At 35.2% G+C, this 27,085-nt stretch overlaps 2 protein-coding genes across 5 annotated transcripts in view; one reads left to right on the top strand and one right to left on the bottom strand.

The window, feature by feature from the left end:
- The first annotated feature begins 166 nt into the window (after positions 1-166).
- On the top strand, positions 167-18,012 carry LOC128201905 (dynein light chain roadblock-type 2-like). Of its 2 annotated transcripts, none has more exons than XM_052900279.1 (4): positions 167-530; positions 15,503-15,581; positions 15,970-16,070; positions 17,893-18,012. In XM_052900279.1, the coding sequence occupies exons 2-4, from the start codon at positions 15,524-15,526 to the stop codon at positions 17,998-18,000; spliced, it is 267 nt and encodes an 88-aa protein (XP_052756239.1). In that variant the 5' UTR covers positions 167-530; positions 15,503-15,523; the 3' UTR covers positions 18,001-18,012. The 2 variants fall into 2 exon arrangements, with proteins under 2 accessions (XP_052756239.1, XP_052756238.1); XM_052900278.1 differs by lacking the exon at positions 167-530 and adding an exon at positions 14,356-14,446.
- LOC113511019 (transient receptor potential channel pyrexia-like) overlaps positions 2,076-27,085 on the bottom strand; it is a 31,367-nt gene continuing 6,357 nt past the window's right edge. For 2 of the 3 annotated variants that reach the window (XM_026894577.3, XM_026894578.3), the window contains exons 2-11: positions 23,266-23,380; positions 19,859-20,059; positions 19,114-19,331; positions 12,194-12,375; positions 10,413-10,594; positions 9,462-9,690; positions 8,117-8,275; positions 6,031-7,146; positions 3,918-4,178; positions 2,076-2,989 (exon numbers count right to left, since the gene is read on the bottom strand). In XM_026894577.3, the coding sequence (XP_026750378.2) occupies positions 2,123-2,989; positions 3,918-4,178; positions 6,031-7,146; positions 8,117-8,275; positions 9,462-9,690; positions 10,413-10,594; positions 12,194-12,375; positions 19,114-19,331; positions 19,859-20,059; positions 23,266-23,380 (3,530 nt within the window). In that variant the 3' untranslated portion in view covers positions 2,076-2,122. Of the gene's footprint in view, positions 2,990-3,917; positions 4,179-6,030; positions 7,147-8,116; positions 8,276-9,461; positions 9,691-10,412; positions 10,595-12,193; positions 12,376-19,113; positions 19,332-19,858; positions 20,060-23,265; positions 23,381-24,493; positions 24,549-27,085 lie in introns of those variants that run through there. The other variant, XM_026894576.3, reaches the window with a different exon arrangement.

The following is a 27,085-nucleotide window of genomic DNA, read 5'->3' as shown; positions in this document are numbered from 1 at the left end:
AAGGATAGTACTTGATTTCTACGTCAAAGATATTGGATATAATTTATCTGTAAGCAGGTTTATTCTTAATCTATGTATCAAGTGCTATCAAAAGCGCTATTGTAATTTTTCAGCCAGTAATTTTTCAACTTTACGCAGATGGTAGGTGCCAGCAGGTATTATATTTAATCTGTTGTGCAAACTCAGATATATGTCTTACATGTCTGTATGTGTGATTAAAAACAACAATTTGTTTAAATATAAAACAAAACAATTTTACATTTTAGTACTCGAAATAGAAACGAAACTGAGTATTTCATGCAGTACCCTAAAAATAGAAGTTATGCTCATTCACTGGAGTGAAGTATTATATTTCCACGCGGCTTTTCCTGTTTGTGGTCGACTTTATTAACAAAGTTCCATCCTTATTTGCCCCAAACTTACTTTTTGTTTCGCATAATAACTCTGCCCTTTTTAATAAGTACAGTTTTATGTTATCGTGGTACTGTTAATGACAGTTTTCTGTTAACTGACTTCGTTGGAATATAAAGGTTGGTTTGTTCTGAATGCGTTTATTTACCTTTTACTGTTTTAATTTTTATCCGACTGTAAATGAAAAGAGGGTTATGTGTTTTGAGTGCTTGTTTTGTTGAATTCTAATAAACGGGACGTTATTACAGACTCTCACTGGAGTCCCGCCAGGCGTTTTCAAAGTTAATTATTTAAAAAAATTCATAAAAATATCATTTAGACCATATTATACTTGTGCATTTAAATAGAGCAAGTGTGGAGCGTCCAAAAAAAGTCAGGTAAATTTATTATTTATCATATTGTTTATGTCCCCCATATCATGAGATCAGCCTTTAACTGTCTACTGCTGAACGTAAACCTTTCCTTTGTGAGGTTTTGCCAGTAGTTGCCATGCTTGGTAGGCGAGTTGTCAACTGCAGTTAGGATTTAGAGATGTTTTAAGAGGGACGCTGCTGCTCATTCCTCGCTCTATATTAGTCGTCTCTTACGACACAAACAGGGAAGAAAGGGGTAGCCTTTTCTATGCCGGGACCACACGGCGTATACGACGCTTTATATACAAACCCTATAGATACTTTCTCATTTTGGGTTCTCAAGATTGACTGCAAGAAATCGCTTCAAAGATAACTTCACATGTACTTTGTTATTTTCTTCATAATATGATATTTGTATTAATGTAAATATATATTAAAAAGCTTATACAAACAAACAAACAAATGTACATTGATGCATAGTAATTCTAATATTTTAGTATTGGCGTATATACTGACAAATAGTGATTGTCTATGTGTAATCTATAGTATGATAGAATAAACTTTAGAATTCTCTTTCCGGCTACGAATTTCCTTCTTCCTATAATCCTGCAGAATTTAAGAGGTATGATAATATATTTGCAGGCTGCAAGATAATGATTGCCAACAGCTTACAATATGCTGTGATGGTAATTATCAAATTTGGATAACATTACTTGCTTACCATCAAGTGGTGTGTGTTCCTTTTGACTAGTCACTATTGTTAAAAGAAAGACACAAAATGAAGTTAGCTGCTTTTGGTTAAGAGTTTGTAAAGAGACATACCATTACACACGAGGTTTGGCCATTTGGAGAGGATGAATAAAAGAAGAATAACGAAAGAGATTTAACGAGCATGATTGGAGATATCGGTACGTGTCATCCTAGACGGACTTATGTTGACTAAATAAGCTATGTACTGAAGAAGGGTCAATTTATCCCTTTGCACTCTGTTGTCGCCGTATTTGCGACATCAAAATGTAACATTAAATCCACTGCCATGGCTTCGGCGACGCGATTGTTTTACTGACTCAGCGCCCTTAACACTTAGGTAAACGAAACCGTCTGTGTTTATCCTATAGTGTTTACGATATGTTTATAATGTTTACATTATAATAAATTATTGTCAAGTTAATGAGTTATTGGTATCCTCTATGAGTTACTAGGCTGGAGTGCAAAAGGTTAGAAGTATCCATAACTGGCGAGTGTGTATGAATAGATTCATGAATGTGGAGAAAGTGAAAGAGGTCCGTTTGAATTGGAAAATAAAAGTAATTCTAATGGAATTGTTTAATTTCATACAAACAAAAAGGATTTATCATTTATAATTGTCCAATCTTACTCTCTAATCTGCTCAAAAACTGTTTAATTTCCTCTATTTCTAATGACATCTGATCCATTTTTACATTTAACATATCGATCGGTGTCTTAGAACTGTCCGCATTGGTTGTTATTTGGTGTTTCATATCAGACATATCATCGTCTAGTTCATTTAAATGTCTCATTATTTCCTCGTGTCTCAATGTATTTTTGTCTGGTGCATTTTGTTTTTTGGCTACCTCAGTTTCTAATTGTTTATTCGTTTGATTCACAACATAGTTATATATTACGTCAATTTTCTCCTTAAACTCTTGGAATCCTTGTTCGTCGTCCATTTGTTTCTTTTGTCTTTGAGCCTTCTCAAATATGGCGTCTCTTATTCTTGACGGCAACACTTTGTAGTGCCTCCATTTTGGCTTCCCCGGATTCATAGTGATAATGCCTCTGACATTCCGTTTATTTTTTATATGAGCATTAATTTTTCGTGGCAGAAGATTCTCGAAAACTTTGTTGTACACTAACGTATCTAGGGTACTCAGAAATTCTACTTGTTTAGCTAATCTCCTTATATTACCCAGCACCTCTAAATCATTAATGTCATTTACAGCAACACCGACCATTAAATTCATAAGCACGATCGCGGCTAATATTAAAAAAATAAGGAATATCAATCTAACTATTGTTAGAGACGTTTCAAGTTGGTCTGTGTGTTCTTCATCGAACATCGCTTCGTAATCAAATTCCGATGTCATCATGACCATGGTCTTGACAAGGGCAGCCAGTGGACCTTCGAATGGCATTTGGGAATGAAACTGTATCATGAAACTCAGGGAAAATCCGATGACGAGAAACATAAACGTGCACAGGATCTGAAAAATATTTTCAAAGATCAAATATAATCCAAGGCTTGTTTTGTAAATATTGTTATACTAATGGCAATGGGGGGAAATGTGGTTAGCTTTCTTGGTACCATTTCTTTTAGTCGAGACCTTTTTGACTTTTAAAGTAGACTCGGAAATGAATATAAAGTCCATCATAATATCAATGTTAAACACTACGAATTTGTATGAGATTTTTTATAGAAAAACTCAAACATCTATAATGAAGGTTTTGTTTAATTTCTTATAAAGTTTCCATATGTCTCTCATATGGAAACTATAAGAAATTAAACAAAACTACATACATAATCATATCGTATCAATCGTTAACTTTCCACTACTGAACATAGGCCTTCCAGACTAGGAGGGTTTTGCCAGTACTTGCCACGCTTAGCAGGCGGATTGACAACAGCAGTTAAGTTTTGGTTAAGTTTTAAGAGGGATGCTCATCCCTCGTCTATGAAAGTTTCCTTAGCCGCTTCTTTAGACACCCACGGGAAAGGACATACATAATACGATTGCTAAGAAACTAATAAATATAATTTACTGTCTTATATAATGTCTTATATACTTACTTATATCTAATCTCGAGATAGCATGAAAAATAATAAGATCTGGTAAAAATATAATATAATAAGTGTATGTAGATGTATATTGTATCAAAATAGATGATAATTTACGTATGTCGACCAAATAGGCGAGAAAGGCCAAATTAAAAGTACCCGTAACCGGCGAGCGTGTATGAAAAGATTGATGAATGTGAAAGAAGCGAAAGAGGTTTGTTTGAATCGAAGCATTTGGCGTTCCATTATTTCTGCCTACCCTAATGGGAAACAGGCGTGACAGATATGTATGTATGTATGTAATTTACACAAATAAATAAACACCGTAAGAGTGAATAAATAATTTCAATACCCACCTTGACCACATTGGAAGCAACTTTCCCAAACATCAGCACATAATATCCCCAATTTGGAAACCTTGATAATAGAAACATCATTTCTAACCAAGATAACAGTAACGCCAAAGTTGCTACGTGTCTAGGCCATTCTGCTTCTGACCAAGAGGCTACGAATACAGCGAGAGGTAATATTGTGGCTAGCCCGATTGAGCCAAATTTGACCCATGTCTCCAGTTGTAGGAAGTATCTGCTTGTTTTTATGTTCATATACAGTAACTCCTGAAAATGGTATAGGGAAAAAATGAGTAATCCAAATCGACGTATCAGTGCGATTAATATAAGCTTTAAGGAGGATCTTATTTTTTAAATAAACACATTCTTTAGTGAGATTTAAAAGTGTAACTTTTGAGTTTCATGCGGATTCTTCTTAGCAGATCTGAACCAAGCAATTTTATAGAATTTTATACACCTTTTTTATAGAATTATAAAAAAGGTGATTTTTTTGTTTATATGGCACAGCATAGAGTGAATCCGCGAAATACAGAGATTGGGGAAGTGCATTTTTTAAAAGGCGTTTTGGCCAACGGAATTTAAGATAAGGATGAGAAGAGCTTGTAAACAAGTTTATTTGAATAAAGATGATTTTGAATTTATGACGACAAATCTATTAGATAGCAGATAGCATAAATAAGTTTTGTTTTTCCTTTCGAGATAAGAGAAAGTGACATAATATAAGATATAACTGCTTTTTAATTGCATGTTGTGTTTAAGGTAGACAGAGAATCAAGATTACCTATTTTTTTTTTACAATCGATTGTGTCTACTTATTCTATCGTTTACATTGCTTTGGTCAATATCTACATTTCATAAGTAAGAACTATCTACTACTTTTATTAATTAATCATCACCACTCTCTGAGAGACAAAATACTTCAATATTAAGATAATCCAAGACCTACGAAAGCATTATTTAAATATTTATCAAAAAGGAAAAAGCTTTTGGCTTATACGGGTACATGTAATTTGTAGAATTGAGACCGCAGCTACTATACTTAATTTTTAATGTAATTAGGCCATTCATAATTCTGTCTGGCAACGTAAAATGATATGGGACTGATAAAGGAAACATTAGGTGTCATGATATATATGGAAGTCAAAGATATGGCCTGGATTAGAATTGACTGGAAGAGAATACATGAATTAATTGCATCGACAAGAGGAACTCCAAAATACATCTTAAGTAAAAAAAAAAACACGTAAAATGACAGATAATGTGCACATTTGTTTTTTTCCTGTTCCTATGGTGTAGCACAGAGTAAGTCTGTTAAAAAGAAAGTTTGGGAAAGTAATTTTTGTAAAGGGAATTTTGGACGCCATCTGTTATTTAACAAAATTAATAATCCTTTTTTTAATTTCGGCAAGGGACCATTGTTGCCCATTATGCCATTAAAACGAGACGGGATATTAAAAACAAACGGGAAGTATTTTGGTATTAGGTAATCATGGCTAATCTAATATTTTACAAACGTGGAATTTTCGCGTCTTTAATCTATAAATTTACAGAATAGCTTTCAGCAAAGTAACAAGTTAATCATAGATAAAATTGCACATAAATCATCATCAGGAACTGTTTTCTAAATCTATATTTATCATAATTTGTTTTCAACGTTTACAAATTCTTATTATAAATTATCATCATTATCTTGTCTTTTTCTAAATTTGGGGTCGGCGCAGTATGTTCTAAATTAAATCTAAAATTTTAATGATTGATAATTTTTGAGTGATAATTTTTGTAATAAGATGATTAATTTTTTAGTCCGTTATCATAGTTTAATCAAAATTATGGACAATTGGTTATTTCTAATTAGTATTCTATAGTTGAATCGTGTACTAAAATTTATTTCAATCCCGTTCAGTTGTTTAGGCGTGATTGAGTAACAAACAAATACAAACATCCAAACGTTTGTATAAAACTTTATTGAAAATTGTTAAACAATGCAAAGTTTGCCAGTTTGGTATGAACGTGAACGAAATACTTAAATATACTTAAATATTACAACAACGTGACACTTTACCTTGTGAGAGTTTAAACTGTTTTATAAAATTTATTACTTTAATAAAATTAAACTTACTTGTAAAACTATTAGAATTATCGTCGCGTAAACTAGATAGCCCCATATATATGGACTCAACCAAAATGGAGCCCTACCTTCAGTGTCTTTATAAAAAAAGAGTGATATTATAAAAGTGGTTAGAGACATAACAAAAAAGGCATACACTGCTATTATTGTGTAGAAGAATGGCAGTAAAGCCTTCCATTTTAAATACAGAAAACTTTCAATTAATGGATGAACAAGTAACCTTTTTTGGTTATATCTATTCCCAGTTTTTAATAAAGCCTCTATAACTTTCATTTGTTCCATTTCACACACTGTGGGCATTAGAATTCTATAATCGACAGTGATCTCGCAATTTGCATCTTGGAGATTTAAATTATTCGATGATATGTACGAATCGAATATGTCTTCCAAATACTCTGTGGGTTTTGACAGGTTATTAATAATCATGTCTATTGCAGTTCTCTTAAACTTCTTCGGGCCATCAGTGTAGCCTGAAAGATCGGCGCCTTCGCGCAAAAGAATACTAATCACATCTCTGCTTCCATGATGACTTGCAGAATGTAACGGAAACCAACCCATGCTGTTCACTTCATAAATTGTGGTCTTATCGAAGTCCAAAATGACTTTTGCTATTTCTACGAAATTTTTCACGGCAGCTATGTGCAAAGGAGTTGATGATCTATGTGGACTGCATCTAGTTCTCAATCGTATGTCAGCTTTCTTTGATAGCAAAAGTTTAACACATTCCACATGGTTTTCTGATACCGCAAAATGTATCGGACCAAATCCGCGTCGGCCTCCATCGGTCAAAGCGTTTATTAACTTTTCAGTTATAGCATCGTCATATTCAAGTAATACTTTTAGCACTTCAACATTGCCAATTTCGGCAGCAACATGTAATATATTTGCATCTCCCTCTATAGTTATTTCCAATGACGCACCTTCATTTAATATAGCTTTTAAACAATCTACATGTCCATGGGTTACAGCTTTAAATAATGCCGTTTCACCTTTCTCATTTTGATAATCGATTGAATCTTTTTGTTTAGCAACACTTAGAATTTCATTAAGGACATCTAAATTGCCAAGTGCAGCTGCTGAATGGATGGGTGTTTCTCCATCATTAGCCTGAAATTAATAGGATTAAATAACTAGCAAATCGTCGCAAATTCGTATGGTATTTTGAAAACTAAATATTTTCTATTATAGCTCATATTTTATAATACCATGTATTGAACAACATAATGTCTATTTCTATAGGTGAAAAAATTTTAAAAATCGGTTGAGTATTTTTTTTAGTTTATCTATACAAGATACAAACAAAATTCCTTTCATTAGTATAGAATTAGCGTTGAGTTTAATTAGTCAGATCCGATTGACAAAGTAACTGAATATCAGATCTGGCATTGTTAAATAGAGACAGGTTAATTGTATATATCTCGTGTACGTCCTATTAACTACAAGCACTAATTGGACCAATTTACAAAACCAGTTATTTTGTTATTAACTTGGATTACAGTAGCTTTGGTTGACTTCTAATTTTTTCTATGGCACAAAATCGAGTTTTATTATTCATAACATAATTTTAGCGTTAATTTTATAAAAGAACAAGGCTTATTTTTTATATGTTTGTTAACAGAGCAAACGAGTGCAATACTAGTGTTTTTGCCTTTATTTATTTATTTAAGGACAACCAACCAAGCATATATTCATATAAATTTAAAATACGTAATAATATAGTTACATTATAAAATGTTGCTTTAATTAAAGACCGCCATGACATGTAATATTCATATTACGTATACAATAAATAGACTACAGTAATATACTAGATTTGTACACTTATAATCTTGAAATAGTTGTATTTCGCATGCATAGTTTTCATGCACAGGTTTCATTCATACATGGCAGTGTTTCATTTTGAAGGGTTGGACATGTCAGTGAAACTACAGGCTTTGCACCATAATGCATATGTCTACTGGCAACGGTTACCACATTTCATATGTGGGACGTCAGCCATTTTCAATTTTATGTGCTGTAAATAACCAATAGTTAAAGAAAATTAACGAAACATGCCATATCCCTTTCCTTCTCTTACCTTCAATGTAACATCAGCACCTGCTTCCAAAGCGACGCATACTCCAGGCACCCAGGCTGCTTCGACTGCAGCTTGTAGTACTGTATGACCTTCTTTGTCTTTCACATCAACTATAGCTGATAAAGGATCAGCGTCATTGTTGCCATAGTTTGCTAAAACCTAAAATTGTGAAACACAAGTTATAAATGTGAAAGTTTGTAATTTACTAGTTATGATCTATGACTTTGTCCGCATGACTGGAATATACTGATTAACCGGGACAAAATTTGCTTATATCATTCTCCATTACAAATCGTATCGTCGTTAACAACCGTTAACCGTCCACTGCTAAAAATACGTCTTCCTTATAAGAGAGGATATTGCCAGCAGTTGCCAGACTTGGCAGGCAAGTAGGCATCTGCAGTTAGACTGGTGACTTTGCACGGGTGCACTTTGCATCACATCACATTAGAAAACTCTAAAATCACCAGTGTTTCTCTACTATATTATGCATGTATTATACATATAAACCTTCCTTTTGAATCACTCTATCTATTTAAAAAATCCGTTGCGTAGTTTTAAAGATTTAAGCATACATAGGGACGGACAGACAGCGACTTTGTTTCATACTATGTAGTGATTTACCAGAGGAAGACTTTGTACAAAGTCGATTGCTTGGGCACCTCTGTCTCATTCGTATTTCTACCGTGAAGCAGTTGCGTTTGTATGGTTGTATTTCGCTTTGAAGGGCATATGGGAGTGAATTTACAAAGTACAGAGGAATATCAAGTATCATGGGCGAAACAGTATACTCTTTTATGTCCATGGTACTGCTCATGTCTATAGGCGATGGTTACTACTTTCCATTAGGTGGGCCGTCAGCTTTTTTGCCATTCTAAGTAGCATAAAAAAAACCATACACGTACGTTTAATTAATTGGACGGACAGTGAATTGATCGAGGGGATAATCTCGCTAATTGTAACAACGCATCCTTCGTTTTGTTGTTTATTATCAGTCAATCTAGATGTAAGCATTGAGTCTAATTGGCATTTGTTGATTTCTAGCATTACGTGGAATTTGTTTTGTTGTTGTGCCAATTTTAAAATGTCTGTTGCAGGTTGGTGAAATATTATCATTATTATATCAGCCCTAAATTGTCCACTGCTGAACATAAGCCTCCCCATGGGGGGTTCAGCCAGTAGTTGCCACGCTTGGCTGGCGGATTGGCAACCGCAATCAGGCTTTGGAGATGTTTAAGAGGGACCGTGCTGCCCATCCCTTAGTCGGTTCTTACGACACCCATGGGAAAGGAAGGGGTGGCCTATTCTATACCGGAACCATACGGCCATATATTTATATATGTACCTGTAAGATTTCTTCGTACTGTTTTTCCACGCAAACATGCAGTGGGGTCTTTCCAGCGGTATTCAAACATGCTATAGAGGCGCCAGCTTTCAGCAGCTCGTTCACGCCGTCGAAACTTTCAAGATGAACGGCCGTGTGCAGGGGAGTGTCGACGTTTTTCAGGCCTCTGCTCTTCATTGTGTTGAAGACACCACCAGCTTTTATTAGCGTCTTGATAACTTCAATGAAACTGTAGAGAGTATATTATAATGCTTCGTAGACACATCATCTTCATCATATCAGCTGTTCAACTGTTCACTGCTGAACATAGGCTTGCCACTCTTGGGAGGAGGGGGGGAGGGTGCAATAAAGAGATAAATAAATAAATTGGGTAGCAGATGCACAGAGATGCAACATCTCTACGCAGTTTCAGTGGGTCGAGTCGGACAGTAAGGTGCCGATCATCAATAATTGAGGTGAGAGCAGTATTCCATATGTGGCCTGACTTGAGCTTTACATAATTAACTAGCGGCCCGCCCCGGCTTCACACGAGTGGATACTTTTACAACATTTTAAAAAGTGGTTATTGTGACATAACGATAATAGATGGTCACATAGTATCGGGAAGTTTTTTGTAGTTATTGATATTTTCTTCAATATTGTAGAACATAACATACTTGTGTTCTATCACCAATAGTTTCCGCAGCGCAGGCGACGAAAGATATTTTATAGCATTTTTTACACCTTGAGTTATGTTACTAAAGTTTTAGAAAGGATGCCTAATCTTTTCTAGTAATAAATATAGCCTATATTACTCAGGGTGAATGTATCTTTCTAATGATGAAAGAATTTTTGAAATCGGCAATGTAGTTTTTGAGTTTATTTATTACAAACATATATACACACAAAATTACAAATCTTTCCTCTTTATAATATTAGTATAGATTAATAGGAACCAAAACAGATACCAACTAAGCGGGGTTGACGTCCTGTTCGTAATAGTACGCTGTGCCGACGACATCGAGCGCTGTGCGGCCTTGGTCATCACAGATGTTGGGGTCGGCCCCAGCTGCCAGCAGTAGACGGGTACAGTGGCGGCGGGCGCATGAAGACGCTACGTGTAATGGTGTCCATCCGGCTTGGATGAGGGGAAGCTGGAAGTTGGATTGGTATAGAACATAATTGCTTTTCGTAATAATAGTTTTTAAAGACTATAGAATTTATTTCTTTTCTGTGCAAAATTCGAATTTGTGATCAAGCTGGCAGTCCATTTTATGATGGACATATGGACATCGACTTCTACGCGGTCCCTTTTGGAAACCATATTGAATAATTCTTCTTAAATTTGTTACGATGGGCCAACTGATCTGCTTTTACCCTCACCTATCATTTTTCACTGGTGTCCGGTCAGCTTATACCGATAGTGCAGGTGGAGTTATTATTCTTTACTGCGGCCCATAGGCACCCACAATCAGAGAAATTGCAGATGTATTGACAGCCTTTTAAGAAGGTGTCTTGAAGGTTTCAATGTATACCTATAATACTGTTATGTTGTCATTACTGCTAGAAAGGTGTCTGAACTCAATTAACGAATTCTAATTTTTTTTTATTTATTTATTTTTTTACAACACAGGGGGCAAACGAGCATGCGGCTCACCTGATGGTAAGTGACTACCGCCGCCCATGGTCACCGACAACACCTACGGCATTGCAGGTGTGCTGCCGGCCTTTTAAAAAGGAATATGCTATTATTATAATTATAGTAAATTTGAATATATATATATATTGTTTATGTTAAGAGATGACTAAGTGACTGTAATATTTGTTTTATGCTTAATTTAATTTATATTTTATGTGCTGTATGAAATTATTGTATCTACTGTGACATTCAAATACAAATTTTCGTGTATGAATAAATAAAATAAAAAAAAAATACTCCACTTTTTAAATTCAGCATGATTCTCCATTGAGAACTGAGCTTATTCTCAACATTGAAACAGATCTGATCTATGAGCCAATGCTTATATGAGAGTTTACAAGCATTTGTGAATAGTCAAATCTTGTTTCTACCAAAGTTAGATAGATAGATAGATAGATAATTTATTTGCATTACTTACTTACAGCACACAAATTACAACATACATACACAAAAAGAAAAGCAAGATAACATAAATGACAAAAAAAATACACAAAGCCAAATACAACTTTCGTTTGTGAGTGTGCCATAGCAATACAAAATGGCCACAACTCAGTTTATTGCTTCGCCCTCAAAAGAGCAAAGCACTGATATTCTGTTGCGGCCAAAGGGATTCACGTTTCTTTATTGAGAAGTGTCAGTTCATGGATTCTTTATTGAGAAGAACTGTGGTTCTTCTCTGATTAATTAAAGAGGAGGTATTTAATAAATGGGTGACTTTTTTTTTTAATACAACTTAGAATGGCAAACAAGCTGACGGCCCACCTGATGGAAAGTAGTAACCGTCGCCTATAGATATGAGCAGTACCATGGACATAACAGAGTATACTGTTTCACCCATGATACTCCCCATGCGTTGCCATTCCCGAGGACCCAGGTGTTATTCCTCTGTACCCAGTAAATTCACGCCATATCCCACCCTTCAAACCGAAACATAGCCATGCAAACACAACTGCTTCACGGTTGAAACACGAATGGGATAGAGGTACCCAAGCAATCGACTTTTGTACAAAGTCTCCCTCTGGTATTGTGTGACTGTGACTGATATGATACATACACTGCCCTTTATGTCTTTGCAATTGTGGTCAATGTTGTCCTTCCAGTGGTTTGGCAACGGCGCCTTGTCTTCTTCGATGACGACCCTTACATTTGCCATCGTTTTGGTCTTCTCACATAGTTTTTTTACATCGTCCTCGACTTTTGAGAACATTGTGGAGTCCTCTAGCCTATCGTGCATATCTGTTAACAGTTATAAAGTATTAAAAAAAAATTAAACTAAATTGAATTCAAATTCAAATCATCTTTATTAAAATTTGTTTACAAACACTTTTAAATAATTTTTTTTATGAGTTCAAAGTTTTGAAAGTCTGCAAGAAACCAAAACAGTTCCTTTTATAAACCCTTGTAATATTAAATGTGTATATATTAATATTAAATGTACTATGTCTAAAATTACAAGATCGTTAAAAGACCGTGCAAGATCGACTAACACTATGCACATTTGTCATTCAAGTAATCGTTTAGTGTGTAATAGGGTTCGTTCAATAAGTGTTTTTTAATAACAGTTTGTAACTTATTAAAAAGTAGATTCAAAATATCCTTCAGTATCTTATTATAATATTTAATTTCTATAAAGGACCTATTAACTTTTTCAAAACGATACTTTGAGTATGATCAGCAAGTTTGAATTTGTAACTAGTGTTAAGATTATTAAGATCGCATTTTTTATTTGTCAGCTGTCTAGCGCTTATAATACAAGTTCTGCTTAGTTTAGGACTAGATGGCGCTGTGTGTATGTATTTATTTATTTTTATTTATCTATTTATTATACTGAGTTAGGTGTTATTTCTATTAATAGTAGTCAGCTATCATTATAATTTTTTTAAAATATTATACCTATTGTCTGTATCTGTATATATGTTATGTATTTTAACACATGATTTCAGTGTTTATAACATTATTTTTCTATCGAAAGGGTCTACTCCCGTGTTCGCCTAATGCAAATTTTGTTCTTGGGTTGCATAAGGTATGTAAATTTTGTCAAGACCGAAGTAGGTTTCAGGTTTTTAAGGATCAAAATTGAACGCCGTGAAATCTCGGTTAATACTTAACTTATTAATTTAGACTTCTGCGTTGCATGTTTTATTGTTTATAAGAGACGGGTATTAACAAATTAGTGCTAGTTTCTAGACTTTGGTATTCTCTCTCAAATAATATCAAAATGGTACAGACCGTTCATGCCTTCAAAGCTCAAAAAAAAAAAAAGATTTTACAATACAATTGACAGTTGAGTTACTTATATTTATAATAATTATTTTATTTTTATATATATTTATTTATATTTATATATGTATCTGTATGTATATGTATATATTTATAATTTTATTTATTTATACTCTGTAACTAACTATATAGCTACTAATAATTTATTATTTATCGTATTATTCTTGCACCATATATGTTATGTTTTATATACAAATCCTATAGATACTTTCTCCTTTCGGGTTGACTGAAAGAAATCCCTTTAAGGGATAAGTCCGCCTGTGTACATTTTTATTATAACCTAATATCTATATTAAAAGTATATATATAAAAGCATATAAATAAATAAATAAACGCGATTATTTAGATAAAGTATGATAATTAATTTCTCTCTCTTATAAACTATAAACCATGCAACTCGAAGGTCTAAGTTATTAAGTATGATGGGTAAATCATACCTACTCTATTACTCAGATTCAATATTTAACTTTCTAACTTATTTTTCTTTTTTTTTTTGTGCAACTTAGCATGGCGAACAAGCTGACGACCCACCTGTGTGCTTACTCTCGAAACGCAATACCAATGTCCAATTCCTATCTCAATCGAAAAAACGTCAAATAGTACTGAAAAGTGGTAACCGTCGCCTATAGACATGAGCAGTACCATGGACATAACAGAGTATACTGTTTCGCCCATGATACTTCCCATGCGTTGCCATTCCTGAGGACTCAGGTGTGACGTGACATATAATACTTAATTTTTTATTTCATTACTATTGAAATCGTAGTGAGTGGCAAGAGCTCCACCGAAAAGAGTGCAGCTCTTAAATAGGATAGATAGATACTATTGAAATGTTAAATCTCGACTAAGGATACCTCTAAATAAAAAAAACTATTTATCTTTTTAGAAAAAGAATTTTACACATCGAAAGAAATTAGTTTTGACAGATAACCTTAACTTGTCAATGTATAGAGAGAAGCAGACTTGACTTTTTGATTGTTATTAAAAATATTTAAGTGTTAACATGGAAATAGCTCAAAATTTTATGGTAAGACCCGCTTACTCTTGTGGTCCCGGCATAGAACAGGCCACCCTTTCCTTTCCCGTGGGTGTGGTAATAGGCGATTAAGGGACGGCGAGGGACGCGTAGCAGTGTCTGTCTTAAAACATCTGCAAAGCCTAACTGCGGTTGCTAATCCGTTTGCCAATTGTAGCAACTACAGGCAAACCCCCCAAGGGGAAGGTTTATGTTCAGCAGTGGATAGTAAAAAGCTGATATGATGATAATGATGAAATACCATAAAATACTTTTAAATAAAACAGTACGTTTTATTGGTAGCTAAATCCTATATAAATTTCTAATGTACGAGTAAGTAGTATATTCATTTATTTTAACATTTATTATATAAGTAGGTAGGTATTATATGTATTTATATTGTATGTATTTATGTAATATTTTATTATATATTTGAATATTTTATTTAACTGTATATTTGTTTATGCATTAATAGTTGTAGCACTTCAGCTGCCCGCTAACGAAATGCTTTCTTACTGTACTGGGTTGACTGGAAGAGATCTCTGTCAGAGATAAGTCCACCCTTGCTCACAACATTTATAAATACATTATTTTATATGTAACTTACAAGTGCAATAAAGAATATATATATAAAAATACATAATATGGGAAGTCAAGAGTACGATCTATAGAATTCTTTTCTACCAGTTTTAGACGTCTAGAACTAAATAGAAGATCCGAATGGCCATATAATCGTTCGGGACATGTCAAAGGGTTTGTATCCATTAGTTAAGAGTATGGTTTTTTCATAATTTTTTATACAACTTAGAATGGCAAACAAACTGACGGCCCACCTGATGGAGAGTGGTAACCGTCGCCTTTAAACATGAGCAGTACCATGGACATAACAGAGTATACTGTTTCGCCCATGATACCCCCCATGCGTTGCCATTCCTGAGGACTCAGATGTTATTCCTCTGTACCCAGTAAATTCACGCCATATCCCACCCTTCATACCGAAATACAGCCATGCAACACAACTGCTTCACGGTAGAAACACGAAACAATTTATAACAATTTGTGTTTCAGGGTCCAGGTGCTACCAAGACAATGGCCCGCATCAACGAAAACGGAAATGTCGTTGGTACAATTATAGTCAATTGTGAAGGTTTGATATTGCAAATATTCTCTTGCTCCGTTTTAAAAAGCCCATGTGCACTTTACCCCCTATTAAGGTAATTGGTGATTAAACAAAATTAGACAAGAGATGGCGGTGAAATCGAGACTTAGGGTTATGTTGATTATTTTATAACCAAAGATAACTTGAAGTGAAATTTCTAATTTATAGAGTGATTTTTATTACTATAGATAATTGTAAAGTGACAGATAATCAACCAGTCAATTAACACCATATCCCACCCTTCAAACCGAAACACAGCCATGCAAACACAACTGCTTCACGGTTGAAACACGAATGGGACCCAAGCAATCGACTTTTGTACAAAGTCTCCCTCTGGTATTCTATTTACGCTACGAAAGTTAACACTATGTTTCAGGGTTCCCCGAGACAACGACCCTGGACAGTCTGACAGCTGCAACGTACTCAACACACATGCGGAACCTTTCGCATCATGCCAACAACTCTCTCAAAGAAATTGTAAGTTTGAATTGTTAAATTGATCACAGTAACAGGTTGCAATGCCGTAGGTGTTGTGGGTGACCATGGGCGGCGGTAGTCACTTACCATCAGGTGAGCCGCATGCTCGTTTGCCCCCTGTGTTGTAAAAAAAAAAAAAATTATATTCTGCCAGTAACACTGAACATTTTATTCAAATATGGTAAACATGGGTCCAGAAATGACAACGAATATGCCAATTATGTCTATACATATGTATAACGTATCCTGGTGTCCCGGCATAGATTGTGTTCCATACCTTTCTGTTCCGTGGGTGTCGTAAAAAGCAACTAAAGGATCTTAATGATTGACGGATGGGCAGCAGCGTCCTCCTTAAAACATCACTAAAAGCCTAACTGTAGTTGTCAACTCACCTGCCAAGCGTGGGAACTACTGGATAAACCACCCAATAAGGGGAGCCTTATGTTCAGCAGTGGACAGTTAACGGTTGATATATGATAATAAAGCTTGCTAGTACGTAATTTAGTATTTATTTGCATATCCAAAAAAATTACTAAAATGTAGCTGTTTCCATATATACATACATAGGACACTCAGAAAGTTTTGCGACACTAAAAAAAATGTTCTATAGTTACCTATAGAACATTTTTTGAGACGTGGTAATTTTAATTTGCTCGCAAAAAATGTGGAGGGAAGTTTTGAATTTAGAACGTACCTATTTTTACTTATAAGTAATCATATTTTTAAATAAATTATAACTGGCCAGTCTCACATACATAAAAACTTTTTCTCGCGATACTTTCTGAGTGACCTGGTACATATGTGTCACCCCTGTCTCCCATTAAGGTAGGCAATTTCAATATATGTAAAATAAATGCATTGTGCACTAAAAATCAATGTCACGTATTACGTACGTGCAACGAATGCTTTTAGATGTTTATTTTTTATTGTGAAGAGTACAAACGAACTAGTTGTCCATCTGCTGTTAAGTGGTTAACATAGACGCATGGGGGAGGGGGGAAGGGATTGTTAGCAATACGGACTACCAGTCCCATTGCTAGCAATATATCCTGTCAGGTCGATCTTACGTGATTCCCTTGAAAACCACCGTGCTGAATTCCAGGTGTATTCACTCACTGGTGCCATGTCAGTGTATACCGGTAACACCCGCTGTGTTACCATTCCATTATCATCCATTAAAAAAAAACATAGAAATGTGATCTAAACCGGTCAAGGTTTTAGAAATTTTTAATAAGCCAAGACCTCATAAAGGGTATCATGGATGGCAGACTACATTTTGTTATGTCTATGGTACTGCTCATGTCTATAGGCGACGGTTACCACTTTCCATCAGGTGAGTCGTCAGCTTGTTTGCTATCCAAAAACCTTAAATTTTGCCAATGACGCAATTACATGTTAAGATTTTTTTTATGCTTACCAGAGGGAGACTTTGTACAAAAGTCGATTGCTTGGGTACCTCTGTCCCATTCGTGTTTCAACCGTGAAGTAGTTGTGTTTGCATGGCTGTGTTTCGGTTTGAAGGGTGGGATATGGCGTGAATTTACTGGGTACAGAGGAATAACATCTGAGTCCTCAGGAATGGCAACGCATGTGGGGTATCATGGGCGAAACAGTATATTCTGTTATGTCCATGGTACTGCTCATGTCTATAGACGACGGTTACCACTTTTCATCAGGTGGGCCGTCAGCTTGTTTGCCATTCTAAGTTGTATAAAAAAAAAGACGGATTGGCAATAGCAATTAGGCTATCAAAGTTAAACCAGCTTTAAAAATCTAATAATAATTTTATCGCAACTCATGGTTAATACTACTCGTGTTTTAGGATGTGACTGATGAACTGGTTGTACTGAGGCTGGTCTCCAGAAAGACAGAAGCTGTGGTTACGCCGGACCACGAGTTTCATCTCATCGCCGTAATGAGGCGTACATGAAGCCAATCAAAGATTATTAATTACATTATATTTATTTATGTTAATTTCTGAATACAGCTGGTTTAATTTCTTTTTCTAATATACCAGACAGATCAGGCGATGGTAAAACGGTGTGTATCGCGCTTTTGGTCATATCATATCAGCCGCCTATGATCCACTGTTGAACATAGGCCTTAAAAGAGGGGTTTTGCCAAAAGTTGTAACGTTTGGCAGGCGGATTGGCAACCGCAGTTAGGCCGAGATGACGTTTTAAGAGGGACGCTGCTGCCCATCCTTTGACTATTAAGTTCCTCTTACAACAACTATGGGAAATGAAGGGGTGGTCTACTCTATGCCGGGATCACACCGCGCTTATGATGTTTACATGTAATTTGAGGGATCAAATAGATATATTCATGATGGTGCGGTGATCGAACTTGCGGTCATTGCAATGTGAGGCAGTGTGGTAAACCGCTAACCAAGGTAGTTAAATATAATCATTACGAGTCCAACACGGGTTTAAAATCTACAGATTGCATATGGAACAGTTAATTTATTTGTTCAGAATCGTGTAACATACACAAATACATGCAGATTTTTTTTATACAACTTAGAATGGCAAACAAGCTGACGGCCTACCTGATGGAAAGTGATAACCGTCGCCTATAGACATGAGCAGTACCATAGACATAACAGAGTATACTGTTTCGCCCATGATACCCCCATGCGTTGCCATTCCTGAGGACTCGGGGGTTATTCCTTTGCACCCTGTAAATTCACCCCATATCCCACCCTTCAAACCGAAACACAGCCATGCAAACACAATTGCTTCACGGTTGAAACACGAATGGGACAGAGGTACCCAAGCAAACGATTTTTTTACAAAGTCTCCCTCTGGTAAGATACTCTCAGATACTTAAGAACTTATATACTTATATCTTTTATAGTCAGTTGATATTTTATATAAATAAAGTGTCATTTTGCGCTAGGATAACCTATGCTATGCAGAACCAGGCAACGTATATCTGGGAGCAAAATCCAAAACACCCAGACCTGAGTTAATTTAGAAAAGTTCTTTTATTGACTCGATCGGAAATCGGAACCTCGCGAAGCATAGAATATATTACCGCTTACCTTCAGGAAAGTCCAGAAGTACGGCCATTTGTCTGGCGTTACCGGCCCACGCGGCCAAATGTAATGGCGTTCGGCCTAGTTTGTCCAGTCGTAACTTCTCAGCCCCAAATTTGGTGATCAGAGACAGAGAGTCTCCACCAATAATGGCGGCAAAGTGACACGCCGAAACCAGGTCCAAGCGGCAGGTCGCGTTTGGATTGGCACCGGAATTGAGGAGTCTGGTAAAAGAGAATTATTAATTTAGATGAGAACTCTAGGATGTAAAGAATCTAGATCATAAACACTTAGATGGAGCCCCGAGCACCAAAAACGGCTCATATATGATCAGTCAATCAAAAAAAAGTTAAATTATACGGTTGGAGGCATCTTAATCCTCAGGAATGGCAACGTAAATTCATCATAGTGAATTCTGTGATATCCAGGGAGCTGTCCATATCCATAAGTGACGATTACCATTTTCCACCATGCCTCTGGTGTCCCATTAGATTCTTTAACGAGCCAAATTGTATATTTTTTTTCTCCTTTTTAACAAAAACACTTAAATGATTGTCAAATAACAGCTGTCTATACTAAATAGAAATATGTTGATGAGTACTTTTCCAAAGATGTGCAAACAATGGTGCTGCCATCTTTATGTTGACATCGGAAATTTTAAAACCAACGTTTTCTTTGTCAATAAATTTACTACTCGTATCAGGTGAGGGTAGTATAGTGCAAACCCATTTTGAAATAAAAAGTAACTAACCTCTCAACTTCTTCCACATCATGCCCTTCAATGGCTTCCAACAGTTCCGTATTTAATCTCCTCTGGCGACGATCACTCCTTCTCCATTTCTTGGGTATGTTCTCCACGGATTCTGCGACTGGCGTGTTGCTTACGGTGGATGGTTCTGATGGAGTCCAATCCGACATGGTGACTGTTGAGGGGTGTGGATTCCGGAAAGACCTGTTGATAAAGAACCTTTTAATGTAGGTAGATTGTTTTGTGAAAATGCGGTCCTGGATTTGATTCTTGGTCGGACCTATTTAGAAAACAAATTTTTCTATATTCACTCGAGTCTGAATGCTTTAGGTGACCCCAGGTGTTTGTTTTTTACAACATAAGGATCTCAGAAGTTCATGTATTTGTTGTGATTGCAAAGAATTAACAAACTCTTATAACATAAATGAAATGTTTAAAAAAAAGTCTTCAATTTTGGTAAAACCAAACTGTCGAACTGATTGTGACAAAATTTAGGTGGGACCAATCTGTAAGTAAACCCTTTCAGATAAAAAAGATTTTTACAAATCGGTTTACAACTGAAAGAGTTAAGAGGTTCTTCTTCTTAAATAGTTAAAAAAGGACCTCCATCTTTTTGAAGTCGGTTGGAAACCATCCGTAAATAATTCATCATAACACGCTTGTGCCTGGAGAGATCTATAACTCTTTTATTAGGTCTCAACAAATGTAATTCGAAAGAACAACATGAAGAGTAGGAACAAATAAAGTTCGTACGTGTTGTGGAGTTAAAGGAATAGAAAGTGAAGAAAAGTGTAGTATTAAAACAAAAAATCGAGGGAAAAGTTATTAGTAGTTATGTTAGTTAGTAGCCACTTTGTAAATGGAATACTTTATATTTAATTCCACCGAAACGAAATAAAAGTAATTATTTTTGAGGTTAGCACAAAATGGCGGGAACTGGCGGAAATATCAAATTATAGATGTATTTTTTTTTAAGATCTACGGAGGCGTGAAACATTATTGAACTCATTACAACTTAATATAGTTTTAAAAGACATTTCCGTGTATAGCAGTAGATTAAAAAAAAAAAAACGATTTAAAAGTGCTTATATACAAGTCTATTTCAATGAAGACGATTTGAATTTGAATTTGAACAGGTGCGTGATAGATTTTATCTATGCTTACCTAAAAATATTATTCGTTATATATTCGTATATTCGTTAAATAATCTAACCTATACTTTAGGTACTTGGTACTTCGATTGTTCCAGAAATTTGAAATTTGCATAAAGGAATATCTATTAGCGTATGTAAGGGAAAAACCTATTTATGAAATCATCATAAAATGTAAGTAGGTAATTATAATTTTTCTTGAAATTTCGTTAAGGTTTCCTGATACGATATCTCTTTGTAAGTGTGTCGTAAAAGGAAACGGTTACCTTTAAAGAAAGGTGAAACGGTTCTCCCCAATGATGCTCTTATTTTTAATACGAATAACGGACGTTGTGTTTGTCGAAGTGACTTTCGAATGAGATCCGAGAATAAATGACGAAGAAAGTGGATAAACAGATATGTTTACACTTTGCCCTTTGGTCGTACCCTCATTTCATCAGTGACTCTTTCAAAAGGGTCGAAATATCGGCCAACTCAAATAAACAAACATGGCGGGAACCCGTCAATTATGCACAGGAACAACCGTGAAAATATAAACTTTTTATAAGGGGATCTTATTTAAACCAAGGAAATTTATGTACTTTTTATGACATAGGGGTCAAACGAGCATGCGGCTCACCTGATGGTAAGTGATTACTGCCGCCTCTAGACACTCTCAAAACAGCAAAGAAATTACAGGTATATTGTTTGTTTTTTAAGAAGGATAATGCGCTTGAAGGGTTCTATCAATCAATTAAACATTTATTTTGTGAAGATTTGTTTAATACCACTGAGGTAGCAAACAAGCATACAGTCCACTTGATGGTAAGCGGTTACCGAAGCCTATGAACGCCAGCAATACCAGGGGCATTACACGTGCGTTGCCGACCCTGAAGAAACCTTTATTTCAAAAGAAAGGGTACATACATATGATATGGTGGTAAAATACAATGGGGTCCTTTATTATCAACCTTATAGGCATACAAAATATTCTTAAGTTTAAACAAAAACTTTTCCTTAAACTTGAAGGGGCACCAGTAATCTTTAAAATCGTATCTGTTCTGAAATACTATTGTTGATAGTTGGTTCCATACTAAGTGACTTCTAAAAGAAGAAGCATAACTTAGTTACTACATGCGTCTATACTCTGTAATTTCACTATCATATATATATTCTTTAGACCGAAATACAACTACCCATGTATAGTTTTTTTATGCAACTTATAATGGCAAACAAACTGACGGTCCACCTGATGGAAAGTGGTAACCGTTCCCCATAGACATGAACAATACCATGGACATAACAGAGTATACTGTTTCGCTCATGATACTCCCATGCGTTGCCATTCCTCTGTACCCTGTAAATTAATTGCCATATCCCATCTTTCAAACCGAAATACAGCTATGCAAACATAACTACATCACGGTAGAAATACGAATGGTACAGAAATGCCCATGCAAACGACATTTGTACAAAGTCTCCCTCTGGTAATGTAATGGTAAAAATTGCTTAGTGAGACAGTTATCCACGCAAGCGTTTCGCATAATCGTTTGTTTTATTTAACGAAAATAGAATGGTAACGCTGCTTGGCTATGTACTGGTGTGAGCAGCAGCGGTGAGTGATGATAGGTGAGGATGTAGTCAGGTCGGTTTACCCAACGTGATTAATTTACCAGTGATTAACCATGAAGGCTTCTAGAGGTAGTGGCTGAAGGTTGATCTATATAGTCGAGGCTATACTACTTAGCAATGGTACCGCTAGTTTTTGTTATTAACAATTCCTCCTTTCCTTTTGTGTCATCATCATCATCGCAGCTGTTAGGTGTTCACTGCTGAATATAGGTCTCTCCCACAGACTACCATAAGGAACGGTCTTGAGCCACCAGTATGCATTGACTCCCTGTAATACATTTGAGGTCGTCGCTCCATCTAGTGGAAAGGTCACTCTACACTGCGTTTGCCCGTATGCGATCGCTACTCAAGAATCTTTCATCGGTTTTTGGTTTCTTGCGCTATGTGACCAGCTCATTGCTACTTCAGCGTGTGTATTCTTCGGGCTATGTTAGTTATTTTGGTTCTTTTGGGGATATTTTATTTCGGATTCTATCACGCAAAGAAACTCCGAGCATAACCTTTTCCATGGCCTGCTGAGTAATTTGTAGTTTTTGCAATCGTGTAGGACCATGTTTCGGTTTTATAAGTCATCACTGGCGATACGCACTGGTCAAAAACTGGTTTCCTTTTGTGTAGTTAGTGTCATTATGTAGAACTAAATCATACCCCAAATTGAAAAGAGGTAGATTGATCTGTCTGGAGGGCGGACGTCCATTTTCGGGTATGGTGAAAAGCAGAGGCCGCAAACTCTCGGCTCCGTCTGTGCCACCCTGTTCTGGATCTGGAAATAAACGAAAATATCATGTACATTCAATATTTACTAGAGGGAGACTGTACAAAAGTTAGCTGTAAGCAGCTTTTTTTTTTATACAACTTAGAATGGCAAACAAGCTGACGGCCCACCTGATGGAAAGTGGTAACCGTCGTCTATAGACATGAGTAGTACCATGGACATAACAGAGTATACTGTTTCGCCCATGATACCCCCCATGCGTTGCCAATCCTGAGGACTCAGGTATTATTTCTCTGTACCCTGTAGATTTACGCCATATCCCACCTTTCAAATCGAAACACAACCATGCAAACACAACTGCTTTACGATAGGAACACGAATGAGACAGGTACCCAAGCAATCGACTTTTGTACAAAGTCTCCCTCTGGTAAAGCTAATTTTTGTAAAGTATCGTTAAAGTAAGTTTTTTTAAAGTATCGTTCTGGCAACCAACTGGGGGTGGCGTCATCATCCTTTGATTTTTTTAAAGCGTCAATGGTCAAACCAGAAGGGTATTTTCTTAATCGACTGACGATAAAATAACATTTAAAAAATTTCTAGATTTGTGGGAAACGGGTTAGTCAGATGGTTCACTAGCTTTTAGACAATCAATTTATTTATTTAGGCACAGCAACAGTAATACAATTCACATTAAATTGACTATAATAAGCTTCATAACTAAGTAGTTGTTTTAAAATTGTACACCGTTAATTGCTACGCACAGCGTTAGCTTATACTAGTTTCAATATTATATACAATAACTATAGAAAATGAGAACAATTATATATTAAATTTAGACATTTCTTTTGCCATTTTAAGTAAAGAATTTAAACCGTAAGCAAGTATCATTAAAAGTTATTTGTTAGTTAAGTTAAATTAAAGTTAGTTAAGTTAAATTAAAGTTAGTTAAGTTAAATTAAAGTTAAAGTTAAATTAAATAAAAGTTAAGTTAGTTAAGTTAAAGTTAGTTGTTATTACAATAAGGTACATGAAATAATTTTAGTATTCTCTTATTACCTTCTGTTTTAAACGAAACACGGCTTAACAGATCGATAAACATATACTCGTACAGACATGAAAATGTTTTATAGGTTTCTTATACAGAATAGAATAACCGCTTACCTCTATAAAAAAGAGTTGAAATTGGATCTCTCGTCCACATCTAATAATTTATTCACTGTATACTACTTAAGTTTAATATCACTACTTGTTAGAAGAAGAAGAAGAAGAAGAAAAATATTTTATTATGGGTAATGTTATATATAAATGAATGCAATATATCACTTGCTTGTAACACAAAAATTTTGATCATATTGCATGCGATGATTTCACTGTTTTTGGTAATTATTTTTAAAGTCCCTATTTAAAAGTATTACCTAATCTAAAACAATTTTATTGATACATAAAAACCTAAGATGTACATTAACAGAGGTATTCCAAATATAGTGCATTTAAGCAAGTTCTAGACTCATTTCAATATAATCAGTGATATTTGTCGTCAAATATATACCATTGTTATTAAATTTTGTAAAAAAAATTAAGAGGGACTTTTATATATTCGGTAAATATTTCACTCAATAACTATTTTTTTTTTAATTGTAATTGATAAGTTTTGTGGGGAATGAGAGTGGAAATATGAGTATTGTAAAATCTTTATTGTACATAATTTATGTTGGATACATTCAAAGATTTAATATACAATTATGGGATAAGTCCACCAGACTTATCCCATAAAGGAATCTCTTACAGTCAACCTTTGAGAAGCTGAAAGAAAACTAAAAAATGTACAACGGTAAAAACCATACAGCTAATGATAAACTAAATAATATGTAAAAAAGAAATTAAAAGTAAAAAGAAAAGTAAATATTGAATATATAATACAAAAATAATAAAATAACATTAATACATAAATAAATAATAATAAACTTACACACATAAATACACACAGCATACACATAAATATACACACATATATATAATATATAGACACATACAGCTATATTCACAATTAGTTCAATGAAAAAGGAGTTTCAGACTTCAGTATTGTTTTTTTTGAACAAAGAGGAAACTGCCATGAAATTAATAATGGTTTCACAAAAGTCGTGTTTAATGTTTCGTGACATAAGAAATATCTTAAAATGCTTCTAATAATTAAAGTAAATAATAATTAAAGTAATAAGTCAACAAATTTCCCTTGATACAATTTTTTAATTTTTATTTTTCAATTAATTGTTAATTTTAAACTTTCGCGTTGTTTACATATATAATATTTAAATAAACTATCAGGACTTAACGCGATGTAAAAGACTTTATAGCTAAATAGTACCTACATACCTGCTTCTTTATGCCGATGTTTCAACGTGGATTGCACCACGTCGTGATCACGACAGGACAACGTCGACGATAAAGAAGTAGGGGGTCTACCATGAAATGAAATTCCGAATTTTCGGACTCAATTTCGTTTTTTTTTGTAGATACCGAAATCGGCTCAGTAAGTAGAGTTTATAATTTCATTTGTCATAAATCCTATCATAAAAGTCCAAAGGAACGATATTTTAACATTTTTAATATATTTAAATGATATGTATTATATGTAATTTTAATATGAAAATAGTGTTTCGTTCGGTTCCGAAATTTCGGAAAAGATTTCATGGTAGGTCCTCAGGTATATAGGTACTATTTATCTGCTAAAATTCTTCGTCGCGTTAAGTCCCAATAGTGTATTTAAATATACAATTAATTGGTTGTGATAAAATGCACTGTCCTTTGGTGGGATGACTATGAAATGATGTCATTGCCTGGGCTATTGGTTTACGCTGGCGGGATATTGGTGAGAAATGATAGCTTAGTGATTCTCAACAAGTGTGACCTCTTTAGTACACTTCAACTGTGCTTTCAACTTCGAGTCCCTAGAGAAGTCAATGCCCCCGAAATATTGAAGCGAGCATTTTATAAAATACTTTCTGTGAATGCCAACTTTCCTGAAGACTCGAAATCAAAAAAGTTCATCGAATTAGAAATCATACTTGTTTTTTTTCTTATTGGATGGCTAATGGTATACGCTGGTGGGACACCAGTGAGAGATCATTGGTGATTAAAGGCAGGTTAGTTAGCCTATCGTAATGACTACACCTGGAATTCAGCATGATGGTTTCCAGGGCGACCACGTGGAGGTCGATCTATTTAAGAATGAAGTTAGGCCAGTTGGACCATCGAGACGAATTCCACTAAAACTTAATCATGGTAGTTCCCAGGTAGAACGCATGAAGAATGAGTTAATTAGTGCTAGCAATGGGGCAGATGGGGGGAAGAGATTGTTAGTAATGGGAAGAGTAAAACAAATACCCTCCTCAGTCAGGTCGACCACCACGCGGTTCCCCTTGGAAATTATCGTGACTAATTTATCGTTGAATTCGTCACGACGGGTTATCTGACCTGCTTTTTCAACCTTACCTATCACCTCTCACTGGTACCCCGCCAGTGTATACCGATAGCGCAGGTGGGGCTACAATGCCATTTACACCCATTAAAAAAATGGGCCAATTAATTCATATTCCAATAATGACTTCCTTTCTATGGAAGTCATAAATGATGTATTAATCCCTTTCTACTTTTATATAATCATACATCATACATACATACATTATAAAGGATTGTAAACGCGACCGCCATTTTAAGGGATCGCTAAAGACGGACATACGTCGACCAAACCAA

Source organism: Galleria mellonella, unplaced genomic scaffold (assembly GCF_026898425.1).
Source record: "Galleria mellonella isolate WM207_F2 unplaced genomic scaffold, CSIRO_AGI_GalMel_v1 utg643, whole genome shotgun sequence".
Taxonomy (NCBI): Eukaryota; Metazoa; Arthropoda; class Insecta; order Lepidoptera; family Pyralidae; genus Galleria; species Galleria mellonella.
Note: the sequence above shows the minus strand (reverse complement) of the source record. Positions and strands in the feature narration are given on the sequence as shown.

What these genes read in the sequence shown, in the direction of transcription:
- LOC128201905 (XM_052900278.1), top strand. Translation starts at nt 14,423, where the DNA reads ATGGAAATAGCTCAAAATTTTATG. An exon ending in AAATAGCTCAAAATTTTATG is followed by an intron (nt 14,447 to 15,502) that starts GTAAGACCCGCT and finishes TTTGTGTTTCAG; the next exon opens with GGTCCAGGTGCTACCAAGAC. An exon ending in AATTATAGTCAATTGTGAAG is followed by an intron (nt 15,582 to 15,969) that starts GTTTGATATTGC and finishes ACTATGTTTCAG; the next exon opens with GGTTCCCCGAGACAACGACC.